This window comes from Lucilia cuprina, chromosome 4, assembly GCF_022045245.1.
Source record: "Lucilia cuprina isolate Lc7/37 chromosome 4, ASM2204524v1, whole genome shotgun sequence".
In the NCBI taxonomy this organism is placed as follows: Eukaryota; Metazoa; Arthropoda; class Insecta; order Diptera; family Calliphoridae; genus Lucilia; species Lucilia cuprina.
Genome location: NC_060952.1, coordinates 95,473,910 through 95,489,159, shown reverse-complemented (window position 1 = coordinate 95,489,159; position 15,250 = coordinate 95,473,910). Strand labels below are relative to the sequence as shown.

Here is a 15,250-nt window from a genome sequence, read left to right as displayed (position 1 = left end):
CAAAAACCAAAAAAAAAAAAAAAACCTAATAGCTATAAATACTTAATCATTTCCGCACAATTTTTCTTTATAAACCATAAAAATAAATTAACATTTCTTATTTGCAAAAAAACAGAAATAATTTGAATAAAGGACAATAAATAACTTAAATAAGATTTACGTAAAACTTTAAGTTAAAAATACAATTGCTTTAAGCTTTTTATAAATTTCTCCTTTAAAAACGTTATTTTAAGGCGATAATATAATTTAATTACAGTTTGTTTAGCTCTAAGGCTTTCAAAAGGCCAGTGTGGGGCCAAATTGATAGTTTGCCTTCAAACTAATAAAATAATAGAATATCAGCCAAAAAGGAAAGATTTATAGTTTTTATGTCCAGTGGATTTTTCTGCTTGGCGCTTTTTTATTATTATAATTTTATTCTCTATTTTAATTGAAGTGTTTTATTTGCCATTATTCAATTCGATATAAAAAATAAACTAAATGTCAAACTTTATATAATGATGAAGGGTTTTTTTAAGTTCATTTCTTTTGTTGCTCTTTTTTTTTCTTTATAAAATATATACTTACAGAACGCCTTTTTTCTTTATTTGGATAATGTAACGCTTTTTTATGACTCTTTTTGGCGTATATTTCCTGGGGTGTTTGCTAAATGATTTTTTAGAATCATTTCTCTTTTTTTTCTAACAACATCATGATGATGATGGACTATTTAATTGTTGGATTTTTTTTTCATAAATATGTATAGAATGTTTATACATATAAAGGGTGTAAGTTCATGGGTGATTTAAGAGATTTTAAATTAAAGTTACAGCTTTCTTTTAAACAAAATTTAAGAAAACTTTTGTTTAGATTAAAGTTTTTTTCCAATGTAAAAGCTTTTGCTCTAGTCTATAGCAAAGTTTTTATGGAAAAGCATTCGCTTTAGTCTAGAAAAAAGTTTTGCAATCTTTTGCTCTATTCTAGAGTTTCATAGAAAAATTTTCTCTCTAGTCTAAGGCAAAACTTTCGCTCTATTTAAGAGAGAAGTGGTTTAGAACACCTTTCGCTCTAGTCTAGAGCAAAGACTTATAGAAAGACTTTCTCTCTCTTCTAGAGCAAAGTTGTTATAGAAAATCTTTTTTTCTAGTCTAAAGAAATGTTTTATAGAACAGCTTTCGCTCTACTTTTGAACAAGGTTTCATAGAAAATTTTCGCTCTCTAGTCTAGAGCAAAGTTTTATAGACTATCATTCGATCTAGGAAAGTTTAATAGAAAAATTTTCGCTCTAGTCTAGAGTAAAGTTTTATAGAAAATCTTTCGCCCTAGTCTATAACAAAGATTTATAGCAAATCTTTCGCTCTAGTCTAGAGCAAAGTTTTATAGAAAATATTTCGCTCTAGTCTAGAGCAAAGTTTAGTATAAAATCTTTCGCTCTAGTCTAGAACAAAGATTTATAGCAAAACTTTCGCTCTAGTCTAGAGCAAAGTTTTATAGCAAATCTTTCGCTCTAGTCTAGAGCAAAGTTTTATAGAAAATCTTTCGCTCTAGTCTAGAGCAAAGATTTATAGAAAATATTTCGTTCTAGTCTAGATCAAAGATTTGTAGCAAATCTTTCGCTCTAGTAAAAAATTTCGCTCTAATGTAGATCAAATTTTATAGAAAACTGTTTTATAAAACATCTTACGTTCAAGTTAGGGCAAAGTTTTACAATCTTTCGTTCTAGACTAGAGCAAAGTTTTATATAAAAACTTTCGCTCTAGTTTAAAGCTAAGTTTAAAGCAAAGTTTTTCAAAATTTTCGCTCTAGCTTAATCTTAAACCGCCAACTCTAGTCCAAGGCAAAGTTTTTAGAAAAACTTTCGCTTTAGTCTAGGGCAACGCTCTAGTCTAGACCAACCTTTTATAGAACATCTATCGCTCTAGTTTAGAGCAAGGTTTTATAGAAAAACTTTAGCTTAAGCTTACAGCAAAGTTTGTATACAAAATCTTTCGCTCTAGTTTAAAGCAAATTTTTACGAAACTTTCGCTCTAGCTTAGTCTTAAACCGACAATAACTGTTGATATTTTTAACCCACTCCTCCTATTTCAGCACCCTGTATGCAAACATTCTTCTCTTTCCTTTTAACTTAAAGACAATATTAGTTTTCATTTTTTGTTTAAAGATCTTTTATTCAATTTCTTGGCAAATGCCAATATTAGAGTACAAGTTGTTGTTCTAACACCAACAACAATTAAAATTGAAAATGAACTCTGTGAAAACATTTTGAATAGTTTTTTTTTTCATTTCAAATTGTTTGTGGGTTTTATCTTGTTGCCATAAAAATCTTTGCCAAAAATTTTACATTCATTATCTGGTCTTCAGCAGAAATTAAAATAAATGTTTTAGTTTTCAATAGGATTATGAAACAGGCATAGATATGTTTATAAGGACGTGGGTGATAAGATTTAAATTAAAAAGGAAGTAAAGCAAAATTTTTAAGGCGAAAACTTAAAAATAGTTTCTTGTAAAATAAATTGATTTTTATGTCAAAGTTATTGTTTTAAGTTTGTTTTAAACGTTTCTCCTTCTTTTTATAAAACTACCACCCTGTTGTTTTCCAAATCTTAAAAAAATTTTATTCGAAAATTCTCACTTAAACTCCTTTTAAAGAAAAAAACAAACCAATAATTCTTTTAAAAATTTTTGGCATAAACTTCATTATTGTTTTGTAAAAATGTGTTAAGTCTATAAAATGAAAAATGTTTATAATTGGCGTTGATTTATGGCTGTCGTCTACTTCATTCCATTATTGCCTTCACTTCAGCTTCTCTTCGCTTAACATACGTTCTAGACATTAAGTGGAGCTCCTTTTCTTTTGTATTGTGGTGTTTGTTAAATATCTATGTTTTTCCACAAGTTCCTTTCACATTTACACAATGATATAAGCCTTCATGATAGATATTTAAGTTGCCAACATTTTATTTATTTTTTTGAAAAATAGCTTTCAATCCTTTTTTATTACAATGAAAATTTAAAGCATAAGTGGGGCTTTTATTTTTAGAAAATTTATAGGTTTTTTTTTTTTCATTTCGATTTGCCAAGTTTAACACCAAAACCACATTGTGTCTTAAACCAAACTAGACCAAAAATATAGTAACGAAGGGAGTAAATAAAAAACAACAAATAAAAATTGTATCAAAATCAAAAAAAAAACACAGTAAATAAAAGGATAAATTAATGAATGTCCAAAGAAATGAATGAAGCATACAAACAAATGGGACATGATTTTAATCTAAACAGAGTCAAGCCATGAATACTAGTGTCAGAATGAGAATGTATGATTTAAATGAAATAATTTACGACTAAATACAAATGATTTTACACCGTTTACATAAACAAATTTCAAAAAACAAAAGTTTTTTAAAGAAAATTTCTGAAGGTTAGAGAGAAACTTTTCTATAAAACTTTGCTCTAGGCTAAAGTGAAAGTTTTTCTATAAAACTTTGTCTAGACTAGAAAGAAAGTTTTTCATAAACCTTTACTCTAAACTAGAGCGAAGGTTTTCCTTTAAAACTTTGCGTTAAACTAGATTGGAAAAATTTTTATTAAACTTCACTCTAAACTAGACCGAATGTTTATCTTTGAAATATTGCTTAAACTAGTTCTAAAGGTTTATTTAAAACTTTGCTTTAAACTAGAGCGAATGTTTTATATAAAACTTTGCTCTAACCTAGAACGAAAGTTTTCTATAAAACTTTGCTTTATACTAGAGCGAAAGTATTTCTTAATAACTTTGCTCTAAACTAAAGCGAAAGTTTATCTATGAAACTTTGCTCAAGACTAGAGCGAAAGATTTTCGATAAAACTTTGCTCTAGACCAGAGCGAAAAATTTTCTTTAAAACTTTGCTCTAGACTAGAGCGAAAGATAATCAATAAAACTTTGCTCTAAACTAGAGCGAAAGTTTATCTATAAAACTTTGCTCTAGACTAGAGCGAAAGTTTATCTATAAAACTTTGCTCTAGACTACAGCGAAAGATTTTCGATAAAACTTTGCTGTAGACTAGAGTGAAAGTCTTTTTATAAACATTGCTCTAGACTAGAGCGAAAGTTTTCTATTAAACTTTGCTCGAGATTAGAGCGAATGTCTTGAGTGAAAGGTTTTCTAGAAAATCTTTGCTTTGGACTAGAGCGAAAGTTTTTCTATAAGATTGTGTTCTATACTAAAGATTTGTTATAAAACTTGGCTTTAGACTAGACCTAAAGATTGTCTATAAAATTTTGCTTTAGATTAGATCGAAAGATTAAACTTTGCTCTAGACTAGAGCGAAAGTTTTTCTATAAGACTGTGCGCTGGATTACAGCAAATGTTTTTCTATAAAACGTTGCTCTAGACTAGAGCGAAAGTTTTTCTATGAATCTTTGCTCGAGATTAGAGCGAATATCTTGAGCGAAAGTTTCTCTATAAAACTTTGCTCTAGACTACAGAGAAACATTTGCTATAAAACTCTGCTCTAAACTAGAGCGAAAGTTAGAGCGAACGTGTTCCAATGAAAACTTTGCTCTAGATAGAGCTAAAGGAATTCTATGAAAACTTTGCTCTAGACTTGAGCAAAAGATTTTCTATAAAAACTTTGCTCTAAACTAGGGCGTAATTATTCCAACAAAACTTTGCTCTAGACTAGAGCGTAAGTCTTTTAATATAACTTTGCTCTGGTCTAGAATAAAGTTAAATATTTTAATTATTTCAATTAAAATAAAATGTAATTATAATTATTCATAAATGTTTCATTTATTAAATTAATAAAGTTTGTCACCTTAATGTATGCCTCCCCCAAAGTAAAGAGAGGGAGAGAGAGAGAGAGAAAAGAAAAATCCTTTTAATTCTGGGTGTAAATCCTATAAATAGACTACAGTAAATAAATTGTAAGTAAAAAATACCAAAACTACATAAATAGCAGGTTTAAATGAAACACTCCCTTTTTGTTGTTGTGGTAGTTGTTCTTTAGTGAACTCTTTAATACTCCTTAGTCCCTCTTACGCTAGCATACTTTTAGGGTTAGTCGATGGTAGGACATAAACAATACAAAATAACAACAGAAAAGTACTTATATACATATGTAAGTATGTGTGTTTGTGTGTATTTTTGTATAAAGTAGAGTTTTGTTTAATATTAAAACTTTTCTTATTCTTGTTATATTTTAAGGTTTTGCCTTTTACTTTTTACTGTTGTTTTTGTTGTATTTTTGTTTTTATTGTTACATCGGGGTTTTATCACATGCGAAATATTTCTTATTATTACATGCAAGCAACTATTGTCCTTCATTTCATTTATAGTTTTTTTTTGTAGTTCTGAAAAAAAACATTACATTCAAATAAACCAAACAACCAAACAACCAAACACCCCGAAAGCTTCAACATTCCTTTACACACATCCATAGGTCTGTTGGAATGTAAGTATATTATGCAAGTAAAACCACATTGTGGTTAATAGAGTGAACTTGCAGAGAGGGAGTGATACTAACACTTACAATCTTTGGGGGCCAGTTTTTTCTCATTGTATTAGTTTGTGTTTATGTTAAACTTAAGTAAATGTTTGTGTATGTACGTATGTGTGTTTATTTGTTTGTTTGTTGCGTTTAAACCACACTTAATGTTTTGTATACATTTCTTTATAGAAATTTTGTTGTTTAGGTTTTTTTTCAATTTCTGTTTGTTTGTCTGTTAGTTTATTTAGTTTGAAAAATTATTTTAGAAAAAGAATGCCTTTAGAAAAGGAATGTTTTTAATTTAATTTAAAAGTTTAGCAAATAATTAAAATAAAACTTTTGAAGATATATGAATTTCATTTTTATACTAAAATACATATTAACTTTTATTAAAAATATATTAATATCTTAATATTATAATAATTAAAATTGTTTACGGAGCGTATGATTTATATTTAAAAATATATAATTAAATAACGCTCATACGTCTAGATTACTTGTTGTTTCTGAAACAAGTTTTTTATTTTTATACCCTTCACCTTCGTGAGAAGGGTATATATAAGTTTGTCATTCCGTTTGTAATTTCTATAATATAATTTACCGACCCCATAAAGTATATATATTCTTGATCCTATTAAGCCATGTCCGTCTGTCTGCCTGTCTGTTGAAATCAGTTTTTAGAGGACCCCAGATATCGGCGAGATCCGAATCTTCAATAATTCTATTAGACATGCTTTCGAGAAGATCGCTATTTAAAATCAGCAAAATCGGTCGGTAAATAACGGAGATATGAGCGAAAATCCGAGACAACCTCTGAAAATTTCATCAAAAAATTGTTAAGAAAGCAACAAAAACACTGTACATAGAAAAAGATGTACACATGTATGTGTAGATGTATTTGGTTTTATTCAGCTGAGTATTTTTTTGTGTACAAAAAATGCACAGCAAAAAAGTATGATTTGCATTTTTTGTTAAAATAAAATATTTTTCCCTTTTGTTTTGTAAATATATTTTTTTATGAATAGAAAAAAGTATTTAAAACGTTTTCAATTATATGAGAGTAGATTGTGAGTTATTGTGCAATAATTTTTATGCGAATAATGTAAGATTGAAATTTAAAACTAACACAAATTTTTTCCAAGTGCTTTTTAAAACAATTTTTTTTACGATAAACAAAAACAAAATCTACGTCTCGTCAATGTTTACCAGCAATGAATCAGAGGTCGAAGTCGACCGGCTTCAAGTCGGAGCTTAGCCGCCGCCGAACTATATTTAGTTGCTTGTGCCGCCGCCGAAATAATTTTTTTAATGTTTTTATTAACTAGACTGTAAGATCAATTATGTTTAAAATACACTATGGTGAAGGGTATATTAGATTCGGCACAGCCGAATATAGCACTCTTACTTGTTATTAATAAAATGCAAAAAGTCGAAAAATCGACTTTTTTATAAAATGAAAAAAGTCGAAAAGTCTACTCTTTCGTTTCAACTATAGAACTCTAATATAGAGTAGATTTTTTTTTTTAAAATGTCCTCTATACTGGAGAAAGTTTTTATGGAAAATGTTGCATTTGACTAGAACAAGTTTTTGTAGAAAAGTTGTTCTTAATTGGAGAAAGTTTTTATCGAAAATGTTGCATTTGACTAGAGCAAGTTTTTTAGTAAAAAATTTGAAAACTAAAGCAAGTTTTATAAATAAGATACTTTCGTTTAGTTTTTATAGGAAAAGTTGCTCTTTACTAGAGCAAGTTTTATACAAAAGGTTGCAAGTTTTTATAAATGAAGTTGCTTTAGACTTGAGCAAGCTTTTAGTGAACAATTTTCCCTAGATAAGAGCAAGTTGTTATAGAAAATGTTGTTCTATACTTAAGCAAGTCTTCATAGGAAAAGTTGCCTTAGACTAAAGCAAATTATTATAGAAATGGTCATTTAGATTAGAGCAATTTTTAATAAAAAAGTTGCTTTAGACTTGAGCAATTTTTATAAAAAAAAGTTGCTCTAGACAAGAGCAAGTTGTTATAGAAAATGTTGTTTTATACTAAAGCAAGTCTTCATTGAAAAAGTTGCCTTAAAATAAAGTTATTATAGAAAAGGTCCTTTAGATTAGAGCAAGTTTTTATTGAAAAGTTGCTTTAGACTTGAGCAAGTTTTTATAGAAAAAGTTTCTTTAGACTTGAGCAAGTTTTTGCTGAAAAACTTGCCCTAGATAAGAGCAAGTTTTTATAGAAAATGTTGTTTTATACTGGACCAACTTTTTATAGAAAGAGTTGCTCTATACTTAGACAAGTTTTTATAGGAAAAGTTACTCTTGACTAGAGCAAGTTTTTATAGAAATAATGGCTTTAGACTAGAACAAGTTTTTATAAAAAAGTTGCTTTTGACTTGATAAAGTTTTTGTAGAAAAAGTTGCTTTAGATTAGAGCAAGTTTTTATAGAAAAATTGTTTTTACTTAAACAAGTTGTTATAGAAAAAGTTGCTCCTTACTAGAACAAGTTGTTATGAAAAATGTTTCGTTAGACTAGAGCAAGTTTTTACACAAAAAGTTGCTCTATACTAGAGCAAGTTTTTAAAGAAAAATTTACTAACAATTGTTAGTAATAGTTTTTAATCAAAACTTTACACTAGAGCAAGCTTATATAGAAAAAGTTGCTTTAGAATAGAGAACGTTGCTAGAAAAGTTGCTCTTAAAATAAAACAAGTTATTAAAGAAAAGAGTTGCTCTTGGCCAAAGCAAGTTTTATAGAAAAAGTTGCTTCAGACTAGAGAACGTTGCTCTAGACTAGAAAAGTTGCTCTTAAACTGAAACAAGTTATTATAGAAAAAATTGCTCTCGGCCAAAGCAAGTTTTTATAGAAAAAGTTGTTTTAGACAAGAACAAGTTTTTAAAGAAAAAGTTGCTCTAGACTGGAGAAAGTTTTTACCAAAAACTTGAACGATTTTCTATAAAAAAAGTTGCTTTAGATTAGAGCAATTTTTTTATAGAAAAAATTGCTTTAGACTAGAGCAAGATTTTGTAGAAAAATTGCTTTAGATTAAAGTTTAGAAAAAGTTTTTCTGAAAAAAGTTGCTTTAGACTAGAGCCCTTTATTATACAAAAATTTGCTTTAGATTAGAACAAGTTTTAGTTTTAATTGAGGACTTAAAAAAACACACACAAAGTGTTTCAAAAAACACATGTATGTATGTGTGGGTTATATTCTATTTTTTATTTAAGGACGAATGTTTTTTGTCTTTTTTTTGTATTTCTGTTGTGTTTTTATTAAGGTTGTTATTGTTGTTTTTAGCATTAAGTTTATTTAAAATAAATGTTGTTATTTTGTAAAAATAAAAGAGAACATTTCAACCATTAAGACTTTTAACTGACAGATATACATACATATATACAAATATATATTCTTGCATACATTGTAAAAAACATTGTACATTTTTGCATACATATAGATTTATGTAAATTATATTTGGCGCTTTTTTGGACTATATTTTTCTATTTTTTATAACATAAATGAATCATCACAATCATTTATTTAGTTTAAATATTATACATTTGTTTGAGATTGTTTTTTATTCGATGTCCTTCTATTATTCCTTTTTGGTATCTAGTTAAAAAAAGAAAAAAAACTTTATAAAAATGTTTTACATTCATTTAGTTATAAAAAAATGTTAACTTTTTTGTAATACTTTTGTTATAATATAAAAACAATCTTTCTCTCTTATAAATACCCAGCAGTTAACATTGTATGTTTGTGTAAGAATGTGTAGATATGTTTGTGTGTTTGAGGTTTTTGTTTGTTACAGTTTCCTTTTCCTTTAAGCTTATCTGTTGGTGTGTATCTGTGTGTGAGTGTGTCTATGTTTGTATCCTTTACACTATGTTTTAGTAGTTGTAAATCAGTTCTTTATGAACATTGTTTTTTTTTTATTTTCCACTTGATTTTCTTGTTTCATTTTCATGTTTCAACATTTCAACAACATTTTATGTTTTTTATGTCTTTGTTTTTTTCTTTCTCTTCTCATCTTCATTTTCATTTTATTATTAAGATTTTTTTGTTCTCATTTAAAAGCACTGAATGTAAGTGACGGACTGACAAACAACAGAATGTATCCTTTGAGTTGAGTTGATTTTCTTTTATGGTTTTTTGGTTTTCCTTCAAATCAAAATCGTATTTAGTATGTTTGGCCCTGATATCTAATAATACATTTGTTGTCTTAGTAAGAGAGTAAGCTGAAGGCAGGGTTAGATTGTTAATAAATCTTATGAATTGTCCTAAATATATTTATACAAAAAAAGGATATAAAATTGCAACAGATAAACGCAATTAAATTCATTGAAAATCTTTTTTTATAAAAATTGTTTCATATAAAAACTTGCTCTAGTTTAGAGCAACTTTTTCCATAAAAACTTGATATAGTTAAGGGCAACATATACCATTAAATTTGCTTTCTTCTACTCTACAAAAACTTGATCTAATCTTGATTTAATACACCAACTTTTTCCATAAAAACATAATCTACTCTAAAACAAAAATTTCTATAATATGCTCTCATCTACAGCAACATTTTGTATAAAAACTTGCTTTATTCCAAAGCAACTTTTCTTATATAAACTTGCTCGAATCTAAAGCAACTTTTGCTTTTAAAAAGTTTCTCTAATCCAGAATAACTTTTTCCATAAAAACTTAATCTAATCTAGGGCAACATTTACCATAAAACTTGCTGTTATCTAGAGCAATCTTATCTACAAAAACTTGATATAATTTAGACCAACTTTTCCCATAAAACCTAGATCTTGATAAAACCTGCAAGTTTTACTTAAAAAAAAAATTCTCTAATCTAGAAATTCTTAAAAAACTTGTCTTAGTCTAGAGCAACTTTAACTATAAAGATTTGTTCCAATCTAGAACAATTTTTCTTATAAAAACTTGCTCTAGCCTACAGCAACTTTTGCTCCAAAAACTTATCTTATTCTTATCTAGAGCAACTTTTTCAATAGAGACTCTATCTAAGTTGCTACAATCTAGAGCAATTTTTCCTATATAAACTTGTTCTAATCAAAAGCATTTTTTTCTATATAAACTTGTTCTAATCTATCTAAGTTGCTCCAATATAGAGCAACTTTTCCTATATAGCAACTATACAGCAACTTCTGCTCCAAAAACCTACTCTAATCTAGAGCAAGTTTTTTTGTAAAACCTTGCCCAGTCTAGTGCAACTTTTTCTATATAAACTTGCTCTAGTCTACAGCAATTTTTGGTATAAAAACTTGCTCTAGTCTACAGCAACTTTTGCTCCAAAAACTTGCTCTAATCTAGAGCAACTTTTTCAACAGAAACTCAATCTAAGTTGTTCCAATCTAGAGCAACTTTTCCTATATAAACTTGTTCTAATCTAAAGCATTTTTGTCTATTAAAACTTGCACTAGTCTACAGCAAGTTCTGCTTCAGAAATTTGCTCTAATCTAGAGCAATTTTTTCTGCAAAAAATTGACTAGTAACTTTTTTATATAAACTTGCTTTAACCTAGAGCAACTTTTGCTATAAAGACTTGCTCCAATCTAGAAGAACTTTACTATAAAAACTTGTTACAATCTAGAGCAAGTATTTCTCAAAAAGCTTGCTCTAATTTAGAGCAACTTTTTCTATAGAAACTCCATTTAAGATAAGCAACCTTTCCTGTAAAAACTTGCTCTAGTCTAAAGCAACTTTTTCTTAAAAATTTGATTTAATCTAGAGTAACTTTTTCTATATAAATTTGTTCTAATCTAAAGCAATTTTTTCTATATAAACTTGTTCTAATCTAGAGCAACTTTTTCTGTAAAAACTTGCCTAGTTTGGGACAACTTTTTCTATATAAACTTGCTTTAACTTAGAGCAACTTTAACTATAAAGACTTGCTCCAATCTAGAACAACTTTTTCTATAAAAACTTGTTCCAATCTAGAGCAAGTTTATCTCAAAAAGCTTGTTCTAATCTAGAGCAACTTTTTCTGTAAAAACTTGGTCTTGTCTAGAGCAACTTTTTCTCTAAATTTAATCTAGTGTAACTTTTACAATAAAGAATTGCTCAAATCTGGAACAACTATTTGTATAACAAGCTCTTTTAATATAGAGCAACTTTTATTATAAAAACTTGCTTCAGTTTTGAGCAATTTTTCCTAACAAAAACTTGCTCTAGTCTAGAGCAAAGTTACTACAGTTAAGAGCTATATTTCCTGTAATAATTTGCTCTAATCCTGAGCAACTTTTTCTAAAAAAAAAATTAGCTACAGTCTATAATAAGTTTTTTTTTTACAATAATTTGCTCTAATCTAATTTTATTTAGAGCAACTTTTTCTATATAAACTTGCTGCAATCAAGAGCAATTCTTTTCTATGAAAATACTTAAGTCTAGTGGAGATAGTCTAGTATTCTATTTATTTCATTCATATATATATTTCGTATCAAAACTCCAATTTATTAAAATGCTTTCGTTTTGAAAAAAAAAACTTAACTTTAATCTGACAACAAAGTTTTGTGAAACTGTAGAAAAAAAATAGCAATTTCCCATTTATAACAAAGTTTTAAGTAAAATTTGATTGATAGTTTACATTTGTTTGACTATTATTTAACTGTAATTTTAAATTTGAAAAAGTTTTTAAAGTGGTTTTCTCATTCGTTTTTTCTCTTTCTATATCTCGTTGCAGTTAAATAACGTTTTTATTTTTATTATAATTTGAGTTCGTCATCAAAAAAAAAAAACTAAAATAACAACTGCTATCAAGAAGAAACTACAACTAAAACTATTATTAAACAAAAGTACACCGAGCTAACAACAAAAGTTAACAGTTGATGGAATATAAAACCAGAAAAATATATAAATAAATAAACAAATTAAACAACAATAAATATAAATTTAAAAAAAAACTTAATACTAAACAAACTACTAACTTAAAACAGAAACAATACAATAGTTTAATAAATTACAAAAAACACAACAAGAAGCTGCAACACAACAACTACCATCATCATTTTTATTACATTTGCAACGGTCTTAAACAAAGATTAAAAAAAAAACAAAATCCTGGAAACAATTAAGAGCGAATTTAGAAAAAAGCCAAAAATAAGCAACAACATCAAACTACAAACATCAATTTGTAAACCATTTGAAAATCTCATCTTTAAAAGTGAAAATCAGCCAAATTAACACAAAAAATATTAAAAATAAATAGAAATGTTTTCCTACTAACAAATACATTCAAACATCACTCAACGAATTCACATTTTACATCCTTTCGTTATTAAAAACATATAACCTTAAATCGAGACAGCCAAGGCGTGATAGATAGAGACAAAGAGAGAGAGAGAGAGAGCGAGCGAGTGAGACATTTAAAACGCAACAAGAAAACAAAAGTAAATATTTTAACGAAATTGTTTAAATAAATATGGCTTCGCCACCTGAAAGTCCCATCGAGGAGGTGGTTTATGAACTAGAACAAACACGAGTGCCTAAACCAATACCCGTTGCACTAGAGGATTTGTGCCGTCAAACAAAATTTACAAAACAGGAAATACGTGTCATGTATAGAGGATTTAAAACGGTAAGTTTTTGCATTCGTTCTATTCCTTTTTTGTTCGTATTATTTTTAATTCCATTACGAATTCATTTCGTGTGATTTTAATCGCATTTGCGAAATTTCTTCTGCATGAATGCAGGCAGTTTTTGACATGATGCAGATAAACAACCGTCGTCGAAAATTGGACAGATTTTTAAAGGAATGCAGTGTAGTTATGGTGTAGACATAGTATAGTTATAGTCAAATAATAGTTAAGTCATAGTCTAGTCCATAGTCTAATCCATAGTATAGTCCATAGTCTAGTCCATAGTCTAGTCCATAGTCTATTCCATAATCTAGTCCATAGTCTAGTCCTTAGTCTAGTCCATAGTCAAGTCATAGTCTAGTCATAGTCTAGTCATAGTCTAGTCATAGTCTAGTCATAGTCTAGTCATAGTCTAGTCATAGTCTAGTCATAGTCTAGTCATAGTCTAGTCATAGTCTAGTCATAGTCTAGTCATAGTCTAGTCATAGTCTAGTCATAGTCTAGTCATAGTCTAGTCATAGTCTAGTCATAGTCTAGTCATAGTCTAGTCATAGTCTAGTCATAGTCTAGTCATAGTCTAGTCTATAGTCTAGTCCATAGTTTAGTCCATAGTTTAGTCCATAGTCTAGTCCATAGTCTAGTCCATAGTTTAGTCCATAGTCTAGTCCATAGTCTAGTCCATAGTCTAGTCCATAGTCTAGTCCATAGTCTAGTCCATAGTCTAGTCCATAGTCTAGTCCATAGTCTAGTCTATAGTCTAGTCCATAGTCAATAGTTTAGTTTAAAGCCTTGTCTAAAGTCTACTTGATAAAATTTTTAAACATTGCATTCATTTACACCTCTGTCTAGCATGCATCTACCTGTTCGTTTGATAAAAATCTACTTGAAACAATGAAAACAATTGAACAAACACAAAAAAAGAACATTTCTCTTGACATTTGTATGCGAAGAAATGCAAATAATTTGCACAAAATGTTAAGAAAACTAATGCAAGTTTATTGTAAACGTACAACAGTAACAATAGCAACAACATGTAGATTTGGCATCACTTACTGACTGCCTTCTTGCCGCTCTTCCTTACTGATTGTCAGACTTCCTTTTAAATGATGTTTCCGTTGTTCACTTAATGTATTTTACTTTTCTACTTTCTTCCCCACCGACCGCTCTCTTACAACTAACAGGAATGTCCTGAAGGTGTGGTGCACGAAGACTGTTTCAAGGATATCTATGCAAAATTTTTTCCACATGGCAGTAAGTAAATAATGTAAAAAATATTAAAATATTACACATACACACATGTTTTTATTTTGTGAATTTTATCGTTGGCTTAAATAAATAGAAAGTGAAAAAAATTTATTTACAAACAGCATTAATGCATTATAGACAGTAGAGCCTTAATAAAACGACAATGGTTGAAAATTGTAATAAATTGTTAAAAGTGATTTTTGTTTTGACTAGGTTCCACTGTCAATGCTATAAAAAGTACATGCTTTATCTATGATGCTGTTACATGTGCACACATTTTTTGTGAAAACATTTTCCTCCAATATTTATTTTACCTCATTTTATTATTCATGTTTTTTTGTTCACATTCTATCTTTTCTTTATTATAGATTCAAGTTTATACGCTCATTATGTGTTCAAAGCGTTCGATGTGAACTGCAATGGTGCCATCAGTTTTCGGGTAATAAATTTTATGGAATCAACATAAATATTGGCTTATTATTTTATAATCTCTATTTACTTTTTCAACTTCTCTCTTTTTTTAATATATCCTGATTTTGTTGCTTATTTTATTCCATCTAAATTGTTGTTGTTATTTTTGTTTGGTGTCATTATTTACAGGATTTATTAGTAACGCTGTCAACATTATTACGTGGTTCAGTTTATGAACGTTTACGTTGGACATTTAAACTTTACGATTTAAATGGTGATGGTCGCATCAGTCGTTCGGAATTGAGTGAAATCGTTTTGGCCATACATGAACTAATGGGTCGGAGGGCACATCAGCCGGAAGATGATAGAAAAGCCAGAGATCAGGTAGGTGGATTTAGTTTGTGACGCAGATAATGGACTAAATTATGTACTAAAGCATAAAGAAGATTATGAACTGAATTATTTATGACTAGACTATAGACTAGACTATAGACTAGACTATAGACTAGACTATAGACTAGACTTTAGACTAGACTATAGACTAGACTATAGACTAGACTATAGACTAGACTAT

General features: G+C 28.5%; 1 protein-coding gene across 1 annotated transcript in view; it reads left to right on the top strand.

The window, feature by feature from the left end:
• LOC111684300 (Kv channel-interacting protein 1) overlaps nt 1-15,250 on the top strand; it is a 28,652-nt gene that overhangs the window by 12,279 nt on the left and 1,123 nt on the right. The window contains exons 3-6 of the mRNA XM_046948000.1: nt 12,126-13,019; nt 14,202-14,271; nt 14,634-14,704; nt 14,866-15,060. Coding sequence (XP_046803956.1) covers nt 12,864-13,019; nt 14,202-14,271; nt 14,634-14,704; nt 14,866-15,060 — 492 coding nt within the window. The 5' untranslated portion in view covers nt 12,126-12,863. The remainder of the gene's footprint in view (nt 1-12,125; nt 13,020-14,201; nt 14,272-14,633; nt 14,705-14,865; nt 15,061-15,250) is intronic.